The 16,019-nt window shown below is 38.6% G+C and overlaps 3 protein-coding genes across 4 annotated transcripts in view; 1 reads left to right on the top strand and 2 right to left on the bottom strand.

Moving 5' to 3' along the window:
• Positions 1-664: 664 nt before the first annotated feature.
• LOC137971353 (uncharacterized) lies at positions 665-8,468 on the bottom strand. 2 transcript variants are annotated; one of them, XM_068818180.1, is made up of 6 exons: positions 8,333-8,468; positions 7,015-7,120; positions 4,550-5,072; positions 4,330-4,427; positions 2,480-2,971; positions 665-1,258 (listed from the first exon to the last, which is right to left on the bottom strand). In XM_068818180.1, the coding sequence occupies exons 1-6, from the start codon at positions 8,383-8,385 to the stop codon at positions 968-970; spliced, it is 1,563 nt and encodes a 520-aa protein (XP_068674281.1). In that variant the 5' UTR covers positions 8,386-8,468; the 3' UTR covers positions 665-967. The 2 variants fall into 2 exon arrangements, with proteins under 2 accessions (XP_068674281.1, XP_068674282.1); XM_068818181.1 differs by lacking the exon at positions 7,015-7,120 and having other exon boundaries at positions 8,333-8,438.
• Positions 8,469-8,804: 336 nt separating this feature from the next.
• Positions 8,805-13,136, top strand: LOC137971351 (ankyrin repeat and SAM domain-containing protein 3-like). The gene is made up of 2 exons (XM_068818178.1): positions 8,805-9,320; positions 11,112-13,136. Exons 1-2 carry the CDS (start codon positions 8,812-8,814, stop codon positions 12,373-12,375), a joined length of 1,773 nt encoding a protein of 590 aa, XP_068674279.1. The 5' UTR covers positions 8,805-8,811; the 3' UTR covers positions 12,376-13,136.
• LOC137971352 (uncharacterized) overlaps positions 12,504-16,019 on the bottom strand; it is a 15,069-nt gene continuing 11,553 nt past the window's right edge. Inside the window, exon 6 of the mRNA XM_068818179.1 lies at positions 12,504-16,019. This exon is cut by the window's right edge and continues 333 nt beyond it. The gene's annotated coding sequence lies outside the window, so the exon portion shown is untranslated.

The raw sequence follows: 16,019 nt of genomic DNA, 5'->3' as shown, positions 1-16,019 counted from the left end.
CCAGTTTAGCAAGTCAGGTTTATTATGTATAAATTAAATGTCATTACCTCTCTACCCTCTCTACCCTGCAAGCAGAGTCTCTTTTGACCTTCCTAGAAAAGTCAGGAAGAGGAAAGTAGAGTCCGCTCGCCGCCTTCACATTTCGTATTGAGCATGCATTAAAAATTTAAATGTATCCGGATATTTTTCAAAAACACTGGCAAAAACACGACAATCAAGGAATCATTTCATTGGAAACTCAAGATAGTCCATACTCTTAAATTCCATGACACAAAGGAAAAACTCACGGGAATTCTAACAGTTAAAATTGCCACGCTGTTGTAAATTTCAAAATATTGATGATGCATGGTGATTGATCATGGGCAAAAATTAAAAAAAAAAGGTTTGACAAGTCAAAACTGGACTGACTCATCCAATTCTTTGGATGAGCAGCAAATCAAAGAAAGTGGAGGCGGCAAGCAGAGTCTACTTTCCTCTTCCCGAATTATCTAGGAAGATCGAAAGAGACTCTGCTCGCAGGGTATGACCCCTCAAGAGAGCAAGATTATTTTAATACTTGTACATGTAAGGCACCTTTTACCCTGTACATAGCAGAACATGAACATTTTCAATGTTATAATGCATTGCTAAAAATAGTTTAAATTGAACTGATAATTCACAACACTGATTTGTCATCACTTTTATTAATTAAATCAGACAAGCACAATAAGCTCATGTGCAGCATACAGATTTCTAAAAAGACTAGTATATAAAATTGTCCCTCTGTTAATATTGATGATGACATTTTGTAAAGAAATAAGTAAAACACCGATCTATAGTGAAACAATTGGCGAAGCAGTTTGAAATAAATGTCCTGCTACGGTGCATCCAAATTATAACAGCTTCGTAATAAAATAATTAATCCCCTTGCTTCAAGTAAGGTGAAATAGATTTAAATCCTTTGCTATGTTATATCTTAAATTTCTCTTTAGTAGTGTAGATGCTTAAATATATTTTCTACAGTTATAACAACACCCACTACACCTCCGACAACACCAAACAGGATGAAGACAATGTCCTTGATAACCACACACACAGAGTTGGTGTTTTTGAATAAAACAAGGTGAAAAGTGCAAGGTAATATGTAAGCCAGTACTGAACTTCCTAATGAGCCAATCAGGGCATTCACATAGGCAAATTCATCCTTTAGGAGAACAGCGATTCCCGCTGTTATGAGGACCAGCGCTGTGCGAAGCAGATTCCTCTTCCAAGCTGCTGTCTGCAGAAAAGAAAGAACAGAACACAGAAGGTTGAAGCAAAAAAAGCCTAAATAGGCAAAGCATGTAATGTATCAAAATTGGTGAGCTTTACAAGAAGACTGGAAATCAAATCTAGTTTGTGATGAGAATGGAGATGTGAAACACCCACCCAGAGAAAAGCATCATTGCAACAAAGCAAAGACGTCAACCAACAAATTCAATGAACATGTCACAGCCTTGGTTTAATAATAATTATTATTAAACCTGGTCCACAAATTTCATGGAAAGCAAGCACTTTCATTGCAAAAAAAGACCCTGCTTACTTCAATTTGCATGCATCACAACTGTACAGGTACCAGTATTCTAAAATGTCAGGTCTCTTTATTTGCACATTTATACTACAAGAACTATTCACTCTACTGAGAAGTGAAGGACCTCCACTTCAGTGAATAGTTCTTAATTATTACTAATACATATACAGCAGGAAATAAAAAAGGGAAAGGAAAGGAACTTTGTTTAAGTGTCTAGTGGTTCTAGCGTTGGAGCACTAATTGGGGACACTGTCAACTGCTATAAAAAATTAATGGACATCAAGTCAAATCAAATGTTGGTTTTTGAGGAGAGACAAAAATTGGAGTACCCAGAGGATCTGACCTACTGCCCAGAAATTTTTATAGTCCTGTAGGTCTTATATATAGTTTCTTATCTAACCTCAATATATTGCTAACCCCAACATTTCCCTTATTGTTGGCAAGAGGTAGCCAAATGCGTAGACTTAAGCGGACACTTGCATGCATACAGTCAATTATTGTAAGTGATTAGAAAGGGGAAATATTATCCCAAACGTTCAGAAATTCCCTTTTATTTTTCAAAACGTTTGGCACTCAGGCTTGTCCCACACATACTTAACAGCTTTTCAATGGTGTGTTCACTGTGATGTTTGAATTAACAGCAAGAGCATTGAAGGAATTCTTTAATGGAGGTTAGGGTAAATGTAACTGTTAATCTAGCTTTCAGGAGCAAAGTTTAGGACACACTTTGTGTCAGACCTTAATCTATGAAGAGGCAAAAACTAATATTGTCTATTCCTAGCCAGGAGGGATCTTTTAAGAGGAAGAGGACACTTGTCAAAATCAGCATGCATCTGATTGTGCACATTTCTGGACAAAATTATCTGTTTCTACTTTGGATGCCTGCATGCTGGGGTGCTAGAAATGTCATGTCATCATCACCATACTAACCTTATACTGAAGTATCTCTGAATCGTTAGGTAAAAGAACCTCAGTCTCTGGGTCATTACTTGCAGATGCAGGCTCAGATGCTCCAGTGGAATGGTAGGATCCACTAAAGTAAGGCTCAATTGAAGAATTAGATACACCTATATTTGGATTCTCAGATGTAGCAATACTTGGTCCGGCAATGAGCCTATCTAAGTGTGACTTGCTTCTGGAATGTACTTTAGTGAAGAATATTGACTCCATAATTTCAATGACTGGGTAGAGCTGCAGGGGATATGTCATTGCTACTGCGATAACAAGTGTGATACGAATAATCTGCGCTAGAAAATCTGTCTGCAGGGTATTTGTAACAATCTGTGGAACATCACTGCCGTAAATCATGTACCCAAGCATGCCAAATGACCCAAGGATGACGGAGACCATTGCAATGGTCAAGTGCAGATAAAGTGGAAAGCGAGGTCTGTTCTCTGCCATGCTTGACTCTATGGGTATCACCTACAGCCATAAACAATTAGAAATCATCAGAATGAGTATCTACCATCAACTGAGAAAACCATGATTTCTGAATTATTTAGGGATATTGAATGGGCAGTGAGCTGATAGGGTAAATACTGTATTTCACAGGAAAGACATCTTTTACACATACTTTGGTGAGAGAAGCTGTTTTGCTAGCCAGCAAGGCTTTGGTTGTGACATTTACATCAATAGCTAGCTGAGACTAACATAGCCAGTTTCAGAACTGCTGTTCCCCCATTTCAAAACGAATCAGAAACCATTAATAATAATTATTATTATTATTATTATTAGCTGCCTCTTTTCATGCTAGGGATTTGGCAGAAAGAATTCTTTGAAATTGAGTAACAGTAACTACTAATAATTATTATTGATTGCCATTGGTCTTTGTGCTTCAGTTTATGATCAGTAATTGTTTCTGTACCAAAACGGTTGATTAATATGTTTCTGGGTCTTGCACAATCTCTGATACTCAGCTTTGAAAAACAAAATGCTATACCACCAGGTTTTATGACCAGGTTTACCTAAATTATCTAGTCTGGGCTGTGGTTCTGAAGAGTGAGGGATCCCCTATTCTATCTTTGGTGACTTAAAAATCTTCTCACTTTTCTTTCACTTTTGTTACTGTTTTAAAATCAAAACTGAACTAGTTTTAAACGTTTTAAACCAAGAAAAGATTTGAACCACAACAAGTATTTTGTCCTGTAATTCATTCATGTTTTCACACTAATATTAATGTTACCATCTCTACTCTGAAAAATTTTCCCAATACAATCCTCAAATCCACAATTCAGATCCATTATTTAACAATTATTCACCGAAGTGGAGGTGAATAGGGGTGGATATTTACTGAGCCGCGATTCAAGTGGTGAGGTCAATATCCACCATGTTCACCGACACTGAGGTGACTAATAAAAAGCAAACCCAAACACTACTTTGTTCTTTGTAAAATGTGGTTGGAAATTTTAAATCTCAGGCACAGGCTACTCAGAGGAAACTCAGAGTTAGCCAATCAGCGTGGGCGGAGAGCACTATTCACTTGTGTGATATACCAGCCTCTCTTTCATTGTACCATTCATGAACATACAAAGCCTGAAGTTCAAATAATTTGATATTGAACTATTGATCAATCACATTTGCTTTGAAACTTAGCTGACTGTTAAAAACAGAAGCTGACAAAAGGTGAAAAATCAGACAGTTACAGCACTGAAGATGACCAGGTGAAACATTTTGGAACTCTGAAGTCCATATGTTTGTGAAGGTGCAATGATTGGTGTATACCACTTGTCTTGAAAGCTGATGTTATAGTTGATAACTATAACTTTCATAACATAACTCACTGTTCCAATTCCCTCATATGCTCCGGTCAACTGGCCAAAAAACACTGGAAAAGTGAACCACTTAAAGAAAGTCACATCTTTAGGCTTAAAATGGAAACCTATGGAAAAAAGACATCTACTATCAAATTATGTTATCTTCCAATTTTTAAATTGGAAGACAAAGCACCTTATACCCTACTATGAGTGCAAGTTTAACATCATTATTACCATTGATCCTTACCATGCAACAGGAATGCAAGAAGGCCTAAAAATCCAGCAAGTAATGTTACATTGGCTATACCACTTATGGGTCCAAGTTTACGAATACTTCGCGTGTAGGCCATGAGAACTAGGAAAGGTAAAGGTATCAGAAGAAGAAGGACAAAGAGAGTTCCATTTGTCGAAGGTTTTAAATGTGCCAAAATCTGAGCTTTATATGAAAGAGGAAACATTTCTGCTATCGTATTTCCTATGAATATAAAATAAGCCGTGCAAAATCCAGTCTGTGTTATGACCAATGCGATGTTCACAATTCTGTATCCCCATGGTCCAATGGCTATGTTTCCAATGTCACCTAGTGTCATTTCTTTTTCAATTGTCTCCTTAACTTTTTCCATCTCTTCATAGCATGCCTCTGTCTGTAGGACTTGGTATTTTGAAGATGAGTGCAACACCATTTCAACGGCTGCATTCTTACATTTGATTATCAGCTGACAGCAATGGTCTGTTATGATCGCTATAACTAGTAGTCCAATCACACCCAACTAAAAACAAACAGGAACCAGATTACTATGCCAGTTAATACTATTACACCCTTTCTTCCCAAGAGTTAAGGCAGCAATCAAACAAAACCTTTATGTTAACAAAAAGATATCTTTCACTCACCCTGGAGTTGTGAGAGCAATTTTCCTCTGACCTTGAAAAAGTGTTTGCACTTTGTCTCAGACCAATGTTTGGCAATATTAAATTTTTCTTATTCCCACAAAGGAAACTCCTAACAAGGGCAGTAAACAATTTGATTGTCCAATCGCATTACTGCATTTCAAATTACGTCAAAGCGAAATGCTGATCGCTTTCCATGGAGAGATGAATTTGTTTTCATCTTTCCATGTTTGCTAAGCCAATGAAAATTTGCACTCGTTTGCTTTTGTTCAATAAGCCAATTAAATGTTTTGCATTAATTGTTTACATTCTGTTTTCACGTTTATTTTTCAAGGTCCTATGAAAGTTGCTCTATTAACCCATTCACTCCTCACTCAGGAGCCCCAGATCACCCCCAGTTAACAAGTAACATCGTTTTGCATCAGAGTAGAATCTGTTAAGCCTCACTCCCAGGAGTCAATGGGTGAAGGGTACAGGTAAATCAATAACGTTTGATGATGGAGATAGCATTTTGAATGCTGGCAAAAGAAATTGCATCTGTCACGGCAAAAGCATTTCATACATGAGAAAATAACGACTTCTTTGATTTGGAAACTTGTTACTGCATGTAACAGTTGACAAAATTTGAATTTGCCTTGTGAGAAATTAGCGGGTTGATCCTTTTAGAGACCTCAGGTTTCACTATTTAGTAAGACAGTTTAGACCAGCTAGGCATTACCTTACGATCCACTGAACCTGGAAATTAATCTCCAGGGACACTGGATGCTAGAATGGAGAGATTTGTAAAGGAGGTTGGTGTGACTGGTCATCATAGAAGAGATTTGGAGGCATGAAAACAATACTGTTACAACCACAAGCATGAGTTTATTTTCAAGAGAAGCAGTTAAGTCTACAAAACAGTTATTTCAAAAAATGTGCACATAACACCTTGGGTTAAGATGCTTTTTGAAAATAAGTTAAATCTTTGGGATTTCCTTTTTTACTGCCATTGATCATGTTAACTGCACATGACTTTCTCTCTAATTAAGCCCACCCCTACCCTCCTCCAAAGAAAAATCGTCTTTCTATAAAGCAAAATCATTTATTTAACACCTCGGTTGCTTGGACACCCAACAATATCAAATCAATCAATCGATAATAATCGCTATTAATAATTGGCAATGATGTTGGAAATCAATCAGGTCATGACTGAGTCGGATGTCGATGAAGCCAATATTGTGAAAACATGGTTGATGCAGATGACGACACGAACATTGATATAGAACTATAAACTTGCTGTTTTTGCTGCATTAATAGTAAAGGTCCTTATTTTAATGAGGGTAACAAGTGACAGTCAACTAGAGTTACCGATGAACTTGTGGCCCTCAGTGCACACCTTTTACCCCCCTTCCTCCATCAATGCTCCGTTTTACGGGTATTCAAAGCGACAGCAATATGGATTGGAGGAAAGTCAAAACAGACTTCGATCAAATGAGATGGAGATCGAACTGGGGACATCCAGCTCAGAAGGCCGCACACTAACCGATTGAGCTACGCCTGCCTCTCTGTTTATAGAACTATGAACTTACTGTTGTTGCCATGTTGATATAGAACTATGAACTTTTATTTGGATTTTCTAGTTGTTACAGTGAACTTGAAATAAACTCCCTCTCTAATAAACGCCTGATATCTATTTAACGCCTCCCCTTACACCCCAAATAATTAATAAACGCCCTGGTATTGAAACCCAGAAATCAAATTGTTTGCTTCATCCTCTTAGTGATCTGATTAATGGCAGTGAGAGAAATAATGAAAAGGGTGATAAATGTTGAAAGAGGTTCTTACCACAAGTCCACTCTGATAAAAAGCAAATGGTAAAGACAGGTAGGCTGTGCCAATAAAGGCCTTTAAAACGTTAGCAAAATCAGTGAACTGGTGCCAGACTGATGGCCTGTTGTATGCAAAATAAAGTATTACAATGAAACGAGTTCTGTAAGCAATGAAATAGCCATGTCATTATGCACCTATCAATGTTAAGCCCCAGAGAGAGGAGGTTGGGCTAACCACTGGAGTTTGATCTTGAGGTCTGTCCCCTGGGTAGGGGTTTTGATCCTATGTGACATCCCCAGGCTAGCGATTTGGATCGTACAAAGGACATTTTACCACCTTCACTTGCGGCTGGGTGGACATTTTGACCACTTTTTTTGTCCCAGGGGTAGGGAATTTGAAATTTTTTCAATGAAAATGTCAAAATCCCCACCCCATGCCTCATTGGGTAAACATTTAGAGGGAGAAAATGATGCAAATTCTTGGAGGCCATGCTCAAATCTCCAGGCTCTATACCTCCTCTCAAATAATATGTATGTGGTCCTGCCTTCTTTCTACCTAACCCCATTGCTTCAACCTTTCATTATAACACTCACCCTGATAATCTGGCTGACATAAGTTAAAGCTAAATTAATTTATTAATTGATTGTTGGTTGCATTATCTGGTGTTGGAATCAATAAGCTGCCTGATTGATGTATGAGCCATTACAATCAACCCAAATAATCCAATCATGAATGTCGCGCTTTGAGATGGGATAGCAAATCAGGCACCATACATCACGTACTATGACAGACCCTTGAAATACCGCTTGACCACGCTTCAATTGAAAGTGAAAAAAACACGAAGAAGAGGCAACTCGAAACAAAATTAACTTGTTCTTCTTGTATTACCGAGGTCCCTTTAGTAAGTAAATAAGTCTTCTCTCTATCGAAAGCGACTGAAAGTCAAATGGACGGTTTTCGACTGAGCACCCTTCGAGGGTAATCCAGTTTAACCCATTGAAAAATTATGGCAATCACTTCGGTTAAATTAAAATATTGCATAAACCGTTTCCTGCTTTCTTCAGCTAGTCATTCCGATCATAAGAAAAGGTATGACTGATCATGAAAGTGCAAAAGGGTTGACAGATACACAAAAATGGATCTATAACGAAGGGAAATTGAATCGATCGCGGTAAGGGGAATCCTACTTTGGGTATTCAGCTGTCAAGCTGCAACGGTGTTAGGTAAATTAATATTTATGCCTTGAAAATGAAAGCGCCCGCTGAATCCACCAGGCTCAAAAAATTTGATTATTAAGCTTAATGACTCGATATTTGGACGACCATACTCTGACCTCACAATAGCGGCTTGAGATGACCTGGATGATACAGATAAGTAACCAGTCATGTTTGCATCTCTTCCCAAGTCTTTGCACTACCGTATTCATTAGACATCTACTGGAGTCGGGAGAAAGAACGAGCAGTTTCTATCACGTGATAAAGTACCAGTGACATGTGATGGTGTGGTCACAATACTGCTAATGGCACTTCCAGAGAATTTCTGAAGTCAGATGAAACTCCTTTATCTCGAGCACAATAAGTTCATTTTGCCCGAAATTTATGCAAACGTCGACTTTGTGCAACCTCCACAAACACATCTTCAAAATTAGGCGGAAGTATAGAAATGCTTTAGAGCTTCCGGGAAATTATTTTTGCCCACCCACAAAAATCGCGCTCTGATTGGCGAAGGCCTCGTTGCGTGGTCTGTGGTATGGTTTAAAGCATGAGCTATTCAATCGAACCAGGGAAAACCATCTAAACAGACTTAAATATTATGGCAGCAGCAACAGACTCTTCTCAATCGAAAGGTCGTTCATTAAATTCCAAGTTGATCAAAGTAAATGACTGCAGCAATCTATGGAATGATGATGAAATTGTCAAAATGGATCTTTGTACAGCGTGCTCTGTTGGTCAATACAGCTGTGTTCAGCAATTCCTAGCGGACGGAATAGAAATAGTTGACCTCGATCAGTACAACCGCGACGGGTGGACGCCACTAATGTATGCCGCTTATGTTGGGCATGATAACATTGTCAACCTACTTCTTGATTTTCCCGTGGACGTCAATGCGCGCTCGAGAACGAAGAAGAACTACGGAGCCACACCGCTAATGCTCGCTTCCAGCTGTGGGAACGAAACTGTCGTTTACTTTCTTCTACAGAATGGTGCAAAGATCGATGCTCAGGATAACAGAGGATGGACTAGTCTGTTTTACGCCACCTACCAAGGACATGTAAATGTTGTAAAGATGTTGCTAGAAAATGATGCTAACAGAGAGATTAGGTAAGTTTTAACGAAATTCATAGTTCGTAGAGGGGTCCGCTCTACTAACTATGCGAAAAAAAAAAAAAAAAAGTCTTAAATTTAAAGTTTAATGGAATTTATCTATAGTTCACAAAACTCTTGGGAAAAATTGTAGTTTTATGCATCAGTCAATTCCAGCAGTGCCCATCCCCCCCCCCCCCCCCCGGGCTAACCCCCGGGCATTAGCATCTTTTTAAAAAAATGGGCAAATTCCCTGGGGTTGGGGGACACATAAGCTGTCTAAATGCCCCAGGGTGGGGACGAAGAAAGAGGGCAAATGCCCCACCCCCGGGATCGTCGCCTTCCATTAGGCGCCTGTATTCACAGGCTACTTTGTCTGTCAAGAATCAAGACATCTTAAATGATCTTTCATCGCATTTTCCGCTCGCAAGATCTGTCTTGAAGATCACATCATTTGAATTTGCAAACCTTCTGTTTTTTAACTCCACTTTCATGAATTTAAAAATTGCTAGGCTAGTTTTGAATGGGAAATGCAAAGTAGTCGTGTTTACGCAGTCTTCACGTCAGTGATTGTTTTGTGATGTTAGTTTACCTTATCGCTTTTATATATTCATATGCTCACAAGTATAAATGAAGAAATACCTAAAATTGAGAAAACATACCTTTAAAAACATCCACAAGTTTTTCGAGTCCGTGATGGACAAGCCAGTCTTTAACGAAGGCCTCGTCTTTTCCAATAAACTCTTCCATGTTAATTTGAAAACATGTGTGTCAAATGCCCGGGGGTAGGCTAATGCCCTGCCCCTGGGCCACGATAAAATTGCGAATGCCCCACCCCCGGGACTGACAACTTGAGCAAATGCCCCGCGGTTGCCCGGGAAGGGGGGGGGGGGGGGGATGGGCACCGCTGGAATTGATTGATGCATTAAGCATCATTTGACATGCACTCGCAAAGTATATTGGTCCTTTCCCCTCTCCCCCTCCCCATACCAGTGTTGATAATGTTTTTGGATGTGTTTTTCATCAACGTAGGAATATGGGCAGGGGAGGAAGTAGGAAGAATTTAATCTTTATCTTTATCTTTATCTTTATCTTTATCTTTATCTTTATCTTTATCACACAGACAAATTGGAGCATCACATTTTCCCAACTAGTATTGTCCAAGATAATTGTAGTTTATGGGGAATTAAGATATCATTGGCGTCACCTATTGTCATTTTGCGAACCAGAGCCTCATTGCTTGTTGAAACGGAGGGTCTTTTGTTCCTGTGGCTGGCACATTTGAATAACAAAAGCAATGTTTTTAACCATATATTTCCCCTATAGTAATATTATTGTTTTAGTTACTTGTAAAGATGGATTTGTAAATTCATTTTAGTTACTTCAAAATGTACTAACCTCATTCCCAGGGTCTCTCTCAACAACAATGGAGGAAGAGAAGAGAGACCGTGGGAACAAGGTTGAAATTGTACTGGTAAATTGCTTGCAATAATTGTTCGTTCAATAAACTGTTCCAAAAATAATGTATTAAGATCAGGTTGGATTCCTGAACCAACCTTCGCTGTTTTAGAAATCGATCCTATGCGTTCTCCACGAAAAGTCAGCTGGACGAGGAAGAAATTGCCATTTGTTGAAAATTTCAGGTCAGCACAAGTCAGACCTAGAAAGCCAAAATGTGTTTATGTCCAGGCTTTGTGGAGGGGATGAGAGGAAGATATTTTCTAAACCAGCCTGGTTTAGACTTTCCTTGAATGATTTGTTGTCTTAATAAGCTAATGTGTGGTCTTTGTTTTCTCTGCCAAAACATAGAGAATATGATATGGAAATGACGCCACTTTTGGTGGCTGCCAAAGAAGGACATGAGGTTATATTTGAAGTGCTTCTTAGACATAAGGCAAGCCTTCAAGCCAGGACAAAACTTGCAGAAGATGCACGTTCTCTGGCTCTCCGGCATGGAAACAATACTGTTGTTAATATAATTGATTACCAGCTGCTTCAACATCAGCCAAACTATTTGCTTCGAAGTGAACCTGGTCTGTCACCCGACAGTACAAGTGATGGAAATGACATTGATACTCAAAGCAAAGTATCTGGTTGGCTCAAAGATAAGTATGCTATTCCCATAACTGGTATCCGTGATGGTCCAGAGGCCTTTGCCAAGCTAATGTGTGGTCAGAATGAAGGCAAGCCAATTAATATTCCCACCCCGTTGGGAAACCAGATTCGTACAGCTCATGTAGTGGGAAGTCCAAATCATCTTCCTGTTACTCCGGATGGAACAGTTGGAAGTGTTGAGGAGCATTTTTTTATCAACTGCGGAAGAACAGTTGAAAGTGCCAGTTTGCATAAGCAGTTGCAGAAAGTGAATAGCGCAGAGACTTTTGAAAGAAACAAAAGTTCCCTACAGCATGGCAATGGTATGCTACAACCTCAACCAACTATTGCAGGATTCCTAGAGGAACTGAAATTGACAAAATACCTTCCAGTTTTTGAGAAAAATAAGATTGATTTCAGTACCTTGTTGACTTTCACAGATAAAGACCTCAAAGACATTGGGATTCCTTTATTTGGGCCTAGGAGGAAAATATTTACAGCCCTCTCTCACTGGAAAGAGGAACCCAGTGTACCAAGTAGTGACAGCAAAGCTATGGAGAAACTCAAATTGCAAGCAGGAGAAACAGAATTTAATCTAGCACAGCTAACTTCTGAAGTAAAACAGCTGCAACTTCACCTCAGCCAAGAAAAGGATTTGAGACTCTTTGTGGAAGGCTGTCTGATGGAAGAAAAGGCAAAGTTACAGGGGATTTACTGTAGAGTTGGCAAGCTACAAGAACATTGGAAACACATGGAGGGAGAAGTGGAAATGTTGAAAGATGTCAATAAAGAATTGGAAAACCATACTAACTTGGCTCAAGATTGGGCAAGAGAACTGCATGATAAACTGCACGGTTGTATCACAAATCTAACTGGCCTGGTTCACCAAAGTTTAACTGGAATTAGCTCCATTTCTCTTGGAAGTCTTCACAATCATTCAGGGAATTCATCTGAATCTTCTGGAAACTCGAGCTGTTAAATTAGTACAATGACGACAAAAAGTTATGAAATCATCTCTCTTTTATTCAAATTTGGGAAGTATCGTGCATAAGTGTAACTTGGACAGTTTATTTTTGACAGATCAGCCAATACCTTTGCTCAAACCTGGACAATAAGTTCGGAGGCAGTTAACTTGACAAGATTATGTACATTTACTCACTGATTTAATTAAAATATACTCTGTCTTAATTAATGCAGCCTATTGATTTTAAAATTACATGTACTTCTACAATGCTGCACAACAGATGTGCCTCATCATGCTGTAGCGTGTTGAGAGGCCACCATCTCTTGATTTGATCAATGTGCTTTAATTTACATGAAACATGCTGGTGGCATGTAAACACCACTGTAAACTAATTTTTAATGTCATGAAAAAGGTTGCTGTTATTCATTGTGGTGAAGTACAATAATAATAAAGTATTCTCGTTTGTCTCACAAAGTGGTCACTTCTGATGTAGATCGCACTGTTTCCACTGCATACTGCTAGTCTTCATCAGGCGATGAGGTCGACTGGTTACGCCAACCAATCACAGCGGAGCATCCTGCTTAAGCGGTGACGCGTAACCAGTTAATCTCATCCTCTGATGAAGACTAGCAGTATGCAGTCAAAATGTCACGATCTACATGTACATCACAAGTGACCACATCGTGAGACAAACGAGAATACTTTATTATTAACTTTAAATGCTTTGTATACTTTTCATATTCCTTTGAAGTAGGGATTAAAATATTCAAAATTTATTCGCCTCAGGCTCAGTGATTATCAGCGAATATTCACAGAGAGACGAAGTCGAGTCGTGTAATGAATTTTACTTCATTATAACAGTCATTTCTTACATCAATGAAGATAATAAACCAAACAGTGATTTTAAAGGTTAAATTTTTCATGTTAAGAGTAGAGTTTTGAATGAAATATCCAATATATCAGAGGTTTTATTCGGTCTTGCAGGTCAAACATACTAGACTTTTCCCCTTTGTCTTTAACCCATTGATTGCAAGGAGGGAGACTAAATAGATTTTACTCATCAGTTATAACTCCCATACAAATCCACAGAAAATATTGTTCTGAATTGTGAAATGAAATTGTATCCAATACAATTTGCAAGTATTCAGATAAAAATCTTAATTGGGTTGACATTTAAACTGCACCAAAATTTACGAGATGACATGTTGACAGTGCTTTAAAATTAATTCCAGGTTGTCCATTTCAAAAGCTGGGCAACCAAACCCATGAATTAGGTTGCCCCGATAAATCCTTGGTTGCTCAGTAGGAAACCCCCTGCAATTAACACAGCACTCCTTGTTGAGATGCAATCACATTGCAATGGAGCTTTTAGTATCCCTTAGAATGTGAGCAGGTGATTTTCGTGTGGAAGCCTGGGTTTAAGTAAAAAAGTAAAAAAAAGTAAAGTGGTACATTTATATAGCGCCCTTATCACTAACGTCTCAAGGGCGCTTTACAATGATCAGTTTACCCCCAGCGGACTGGAAGCATATACAGGCACAAATTGCAGCCGCTTCTAAGCAGTCCATGCATGCTGGTACTCATTTTACCGACCTCGGAAGGATGGAAAGCTGAGTGAACTTTAGCGGGAAAGAAGGTCGCCAAATATTCCAGTCCCGGCAGAACCGGGAATGGAACCCGGGACCTTAGGGTTGGAAGGCAGAGATCTTACCACTGCGCCAACCCCTCCGCTCTAATAGGGTCTTTGATCTGCATCACCTGCATGTTTGTGACATTGTCTCTTGCATTTTCCTATCTGACAACATTTTGTAAAAGCCACAGATATTCAAAACATGCGAAAATGCTCAGCGGCAGTAGAGTAATTATTGTGAACTTCACACTGCTATCTCACATTTTACAATAGAAAACCGACAAGTGAGTCAGGTGCTGCTTATGTACATGTAATTCATTTTCTTTTTTGGTTGGGTTGTCTGTGGTCTTTTTCTCGGGCAAACAAGCTGTTTCTTTTACTAAGAACTGGTCGCCCAGTAAACTTTCTGGTCGTATGGGGAAACCGGACGACCACTAATTTCAAGCACTGCATGTAGCCCGATTACACTGTGTTCTTCTATATATTTCCAAAAGAAAGATTGCACAGGAATTAAAAGTTCCCACCTTTCTGTCCTACCTCGCAACAACAACATGTATCCCAGCTCAATCACTTACACTCGGGTTAACAAAGTGAGTTACCGTGCATTTGTGTTATAAGAATTGGGTTGGTTAACCCACTTTATACAGGTGGTTTTTCTTTCCACCAGACCCCTCTCTCTAATACCCTCTTTGGTGGATGCAACAGTGCTTTCAACATCTTTTCCTGGCATAGTTTGATGCTACTCTGAAAGTCTGGTTTGAAGAAACTTCAATGTAGCTCAGAAAGTTACAATTCAGTACGTTTCAACACTACTGTCTACTGGCTTCATCAGGGGTGTTCAATGGTCTTGCAAGGGTCCTTTTATGTACAATGCTGATAGAAGTGATCCTCACACTTAGCTGGACAATTAAAACAATAATTGTCTCCTACAGAAACCTGAAAAATGGCTTCAACAGGATTCAAACCAAGGGCCTCTGTCATCCCAGTGCAATGCTCCAAGTTATTGATTTTTACACCTTAACTAGTTTTTCCATTGATAACATGTCAAATGACAAATGACCAGCTCCCAACGTCAGTGGCTTCATAGCTCAGTTGGTTAGAGCGTCGCACCGGTATCACAAGGTCAAGGGTTCAAACTCTGTTGAAGTCCTGAATTTTTCAGGCTTCTCTACGCACTAATTGCTAAAATTGCGTTCATAACTGCAAGGATGATAGCTTCACTTGCTTTCATATCTGCAGTTCAATAATTATACTTGTAATTCATTTCATACATGTATATCATTGCATCATTGACAACATGTCAGTTATAAAAATCACAGTGATTTCAGCTGTTTAATGTAGCAAATTGCTAAAATAAATAAACATAACCCAGATGAGACATAATAAATTATCATAATAGGCCACTTACGAGGGACACAAAAAGTACTTTTCAATTACCGGTATTGTTTAAAATATTAGCTTGAATCAAAGTATTTCTCAAATGTTTGGGGGGGAAGAAGTCCTCTCTGTAGCTAATGGGAAATTGTTCTTTTAAAATAAGTAACACTTTCTTTTCACCCTACAATAATAAATTATTGTTAACTTGTAGAATCACAAAAATAATCTATAGTATATTATTGCATCCGATTTGTTACTTTTTTGGCCCTAACTTCATGTGCAAATTCAAGTCTCACATTTTGATGGAAAAAAGATAGCTGGAAAAGAAATCAAACTTAAATTTAGGAGGCCAGGACCAGTCACCCATAAGAAATCACATTCGCTTAAATAAATACCAAATTTGATCAAAGAAACTTAAGCCATGCCCACTTCACTTTGTAATTAAAAATTTTCTGGGCATACAGAAAAGTTGCACGATAAAATCTTTCAATACAATAAGAAATTCAGCACTGATAAATGTAGACCTCATTCCAAAACAATTTCTATTTACATATTTGTTTCATATCATTCAAATCAGCCCTTAGGGCTGGAATAAAAACAAGTGTATTTTTCATAATTATAGTGACCATTTTGGAAAATGCACATGTAGACA

Source organism: Montipora foliosa, chromosome 9 (genome assembly GCF_036669935.1).
Source record: "Montipora foliosa isolate CH-2021 chromosome 9, ASM3666993v2, whole genome shotgun sequence".
In the NCBI taxonomy this organism is placed as follows: domain Eukaryota; kingdom Metazoa; phylum Cnidaria; class Anthozoa; order Scleractinia; family Acroporidae; genus Montipora; species Montipora foliosa.
This window is presented reverse-complemented; position numbering and strand designations above follow the sequence as displayed.

Excerpts from the sequence above, each read along its gene's own strand:
- LOC137971353 (XM_068818180.1), bottom strand. The coding sequence starts at position 8,385 with ATGACTGGTTACTTATCTGTATCATCCAGGTCATCTCAAGCCGCTATT. Across the intron at positions 7,121-8,332 it reads TCTCAAGCCGCTATTGTGAG|GCCATCAGTCTGGCACCAGT; the intron begins GTCAGAGTATGG and ends TGCATACAACAG. Across the intron at positions 2,972-4,329 it reads CATATGAGGGAATTGGAACA|GTGATACCCATAGAGTCAAG; the intron begins GTGAGTTATGTT and ends TTATGGCTGTAG.
- LOC137971351 (XM_068818178.1), top strand. The coding sequence starts at position 8,812 with ATGGCAGCAGCAACAGACTCTTCTCAATCGAAAGGTCGTTCATTAAAT. Across the intron at positions 9,321-11,111 it reads GATGCTAACAGAGAGATTAG|AGAATATGATATGGAAATGA; the intron begins GTAAGTTTTAAC and ends GCCAAAACATAG.